This window comes from Octopus bimaculoides, chromosome 13 (genome assembly GCF_001194135.2).
Source record: "Octopus bimaculoides isolate UCB-OBI-ISO-001 chromosome 13, ASM119413v2, whole genome shotgun sequence".
Taxonomy (NCBI): Eukaryota; Metazoa; Mollusca; class Cephalopoda; order Octopoda; family Octopodidae; genus Octopus; species Octopus bimaculoides.
The window spans coordinates 93,644-96,638 of record NC_068993.1 but is presented as its reverse complement, the minus strand read 5'-3'; the positions used below and the strand labels follow the sequence as shown (position 1 = coordinate 96,638).

General features: G+C 30.4%; 1 protein-coding gene across 2 annotated transcripts in view; it reads right to left on the bottom strand.

Annotated features, from left to right (window-relative positions):
- LOC106882837 (receptor-type tyrosine-protein phosphatase T) overlaps positions 1–2,979 on the bottom strand; it is a 94,693-nt gene extending 91,714 nt beyond the window's left edge. For both annotated transcript variants that reach the window (XM_052972275.1, XM_052972276.1), the window contains exon 1: positions 2,687–2,979. In XM_052972275.1, coding sequence (XP_052828235.1) covers positions 2,687–2,789 — 103 coding nt within the window. In that variant the 5' untranslated portion in view covers positions 2,790–2,979. The remainder of the gene's footprint in view (positions 1–2,686) is intronic.
- Between the last annotated feature and the right edge of the window lie 16 nt (positions 2,980–2,995).

Sequence of the window (2,995 nt, the reverse complement as noted above, 5' to 3'; positions counted from 1 at the left end):
TATATATATATGTATATGTATATATATGTATATGTATATATATGTATATTCCTTCTCATACATACCTACATATATATATATGTACACAATGTGCGTGTGTGTATGTGTGTATACATATACATAGCATACACATACACCCCTCCACACACAGACACATAAAATTCAAGCATTTTTCATGGCGTATTTATTGCTGACATGATTCAGATTTAAATGAAGATATGTTTTCTGTAAAATTATTTCGAACATGTTATTACTACATTGTTTATTGAATTTGGTTGTTATGATTCTAAAATCTGGTGAACGGTCTATGGTAGGCTAAAACAGGTGAATTGCCAACTGCTTATTTTGTAGGTTCTCCATTTATAAACTACAGTGGTGTTTCTTTAAAAAAAAGAATAAGAATTATATCTATAGTAGTAAAACTTTCCTAATAATAATTAAATTAATAATAATTTCGAATTTCACGAACCGTTATCTGAAAACGTTTCTTTGTCTAGTTTTATTAACAAATTAAACTCAGTTTTTAGAATCACAAGAATCTTAGAGAAGAAACACAACTGAAGAAGATGAGGTTGGATTTTCTGAATCTCTAGCGGTTTAAATGCTTGAATTTTCTATCAACTGCTTGCCACATACAGTAGAGGCAAGCGCGTTGTAAGCATGTGGTCAAAGAACACATATTAATGAAGGGAGTGAAGAACTGGTAGAATAATGTTGGTAAATTTCTCTCTCAACTTCAAGCATAAAGATGAGGAATTGAGATAAAACATTTCCGCAACTGCTCGCTCTATTACTTGGTAATACTTTTTCATTTGAATAGACAAGTTATACTTTATTTGGTTAATATTTGAAAAGTAATGGAATAAGAGTTGAAATAGAAGTAGCCAGTGGAGTATTTGTGAATCATAGTCATTGTTGCCTGTAGCCATGGAGGGGGGAGCGTCGCGAAAACAAATTAAATAACGTCATTTTATTAACACATTCATTGCGTTGATTTCTTTAAAAAAAAATACAAAAGAATATAGAATTTATCTAATTAGAAGTTTGATTCTTTCGAAGAAATATTGAATGCTGTAAGAATCAATGATATCTGACATCTAGCAAGATGATTGCCAGCCAAATACACATGCTAACAGTAAAGATAAAACAAAAATCGAAATGAATATTACACCTTTGGAATAATATATTTAACACTATATTGATAACATACGTTTTCGCTTTAAACTACTTGAAGCAAAAGTCTGCAGATTCATTCATTAGGCGGCACGTATCACGTTTTGTTCCATGCTTTTCACTGGAGTATAAAGAACAGAAATAAAATATTTGGTAAAATGGGAATAATAAAGCTGTTGGAGAAAATAAAGTGAGCTGCTGGATGAAAGCTCTTCTTTTGACTGCCACTACCTGATGGCAGAGGCGAGTGACACTTCGATGACAAACTGGATTCGATTGAATAGTGGTATAATTTATCTCTAAACTACAAGGCACAAAATTACTATACTATTCAACTTGGTAGCTTAACCATACACCAAAATTCCGCTTACATTGCTATAGTCGCAAGCACATTTTAGGGAACACACACACACACAAAATTATCAGAAAAATATATTTTATTCTCGTGTGTAATAATTGTAACTCGTTCAGAATATTACAATTTTAATTGTAACTCGTGAAAATATGTACTTCACTGTTGTAATTGTTTATGTAAACCGAAATGATTCAGATTCATTTGTTGTTTTACAAAATATATTTTAATGTACGCAGATGTAATTGAGGGGACGTTAGAATTACGAAAGAAAAATTTTGGTTACCTCAGCAGAAGTATATATATATATAAGTTATATATATATATATATATATATATATATTTATACACACATATATTCATGCATATATATATTACACACACATGATACATTTATACATGCATGCATATATATATGCATGCATATATATATATATATATATATATATATATATATATATATGTATATATGTGTGTATATATATATATATATAGTTTTAGGGAAAAGAAACAAGTTTCATGAATTCATCGATGAAAATCCACTATCACATATAGAAAAATTAAATCTGTAAAGCTCAACTTAATTTTAATTTTTTATAAATTGATTTTAATTGAGTTTTTACCTGTAATTTTGGATTTTGTCTCTAATATGTATTTCTATATATATATATAATACATTTATACAAACACATATATATAATACATATATACACATACACATATATATAGTGAGTGAGAGAGAGAGAGAGAGGAAAATATATTTGTCGATGGCTCTGTAATTTTGACACTGGCATTTATTACTCTAGCGGTGATGTGTCATTCATTGACCAGCTTTGAAATAGTAGCAAAGGTTTTCTATCTTTGAGCCTACGGCTGATTGTTAGATATTCAGCACGGGGAGAGAGAAGAAAAAATATATAAATAGACAAATGAATGTTCACAACATTGATTTCTTATGTAGGCACAACGTCACAATATAGGGAGGAGGGGGTGGAACAATGAAACTGCTGTGTTCATTATAAAACAATACAATAATAAAAATAATAAATTATACTTATTGAATATAATTCATATAACCTAAAGACGAGAAAGAAGGTAATTCATCAAAGGTATTTTTTTTTTATGAATAGAAATAATAAAGCGGGTCTCGTGTTTACATACCGTTCAGGAAAGCAGAATCGGAAAGAAATCTGCTATGTACCAAATATACATGGATGGCTACCAGTAGTATGACAGTAGCTGTATCGCCGAACATTAAAGCCATTATTCTTGGTCTTTTTTATATTATCTTTCAATGAAGTCCATATAGTTAAAGGGGTAAAATCCAGTACTAAAAGTAAACATGGTTGGTTGCTTTGTTTTTCGTTCAATGTTGCAGTGAGAAGGATGCGTGCGAAGGAGGTATGAAAAAGGCAGCAGCAGTTCTGTGATAGCAGCTAAGAGAAAGAAGACGGATGAATGGGGGGGGGG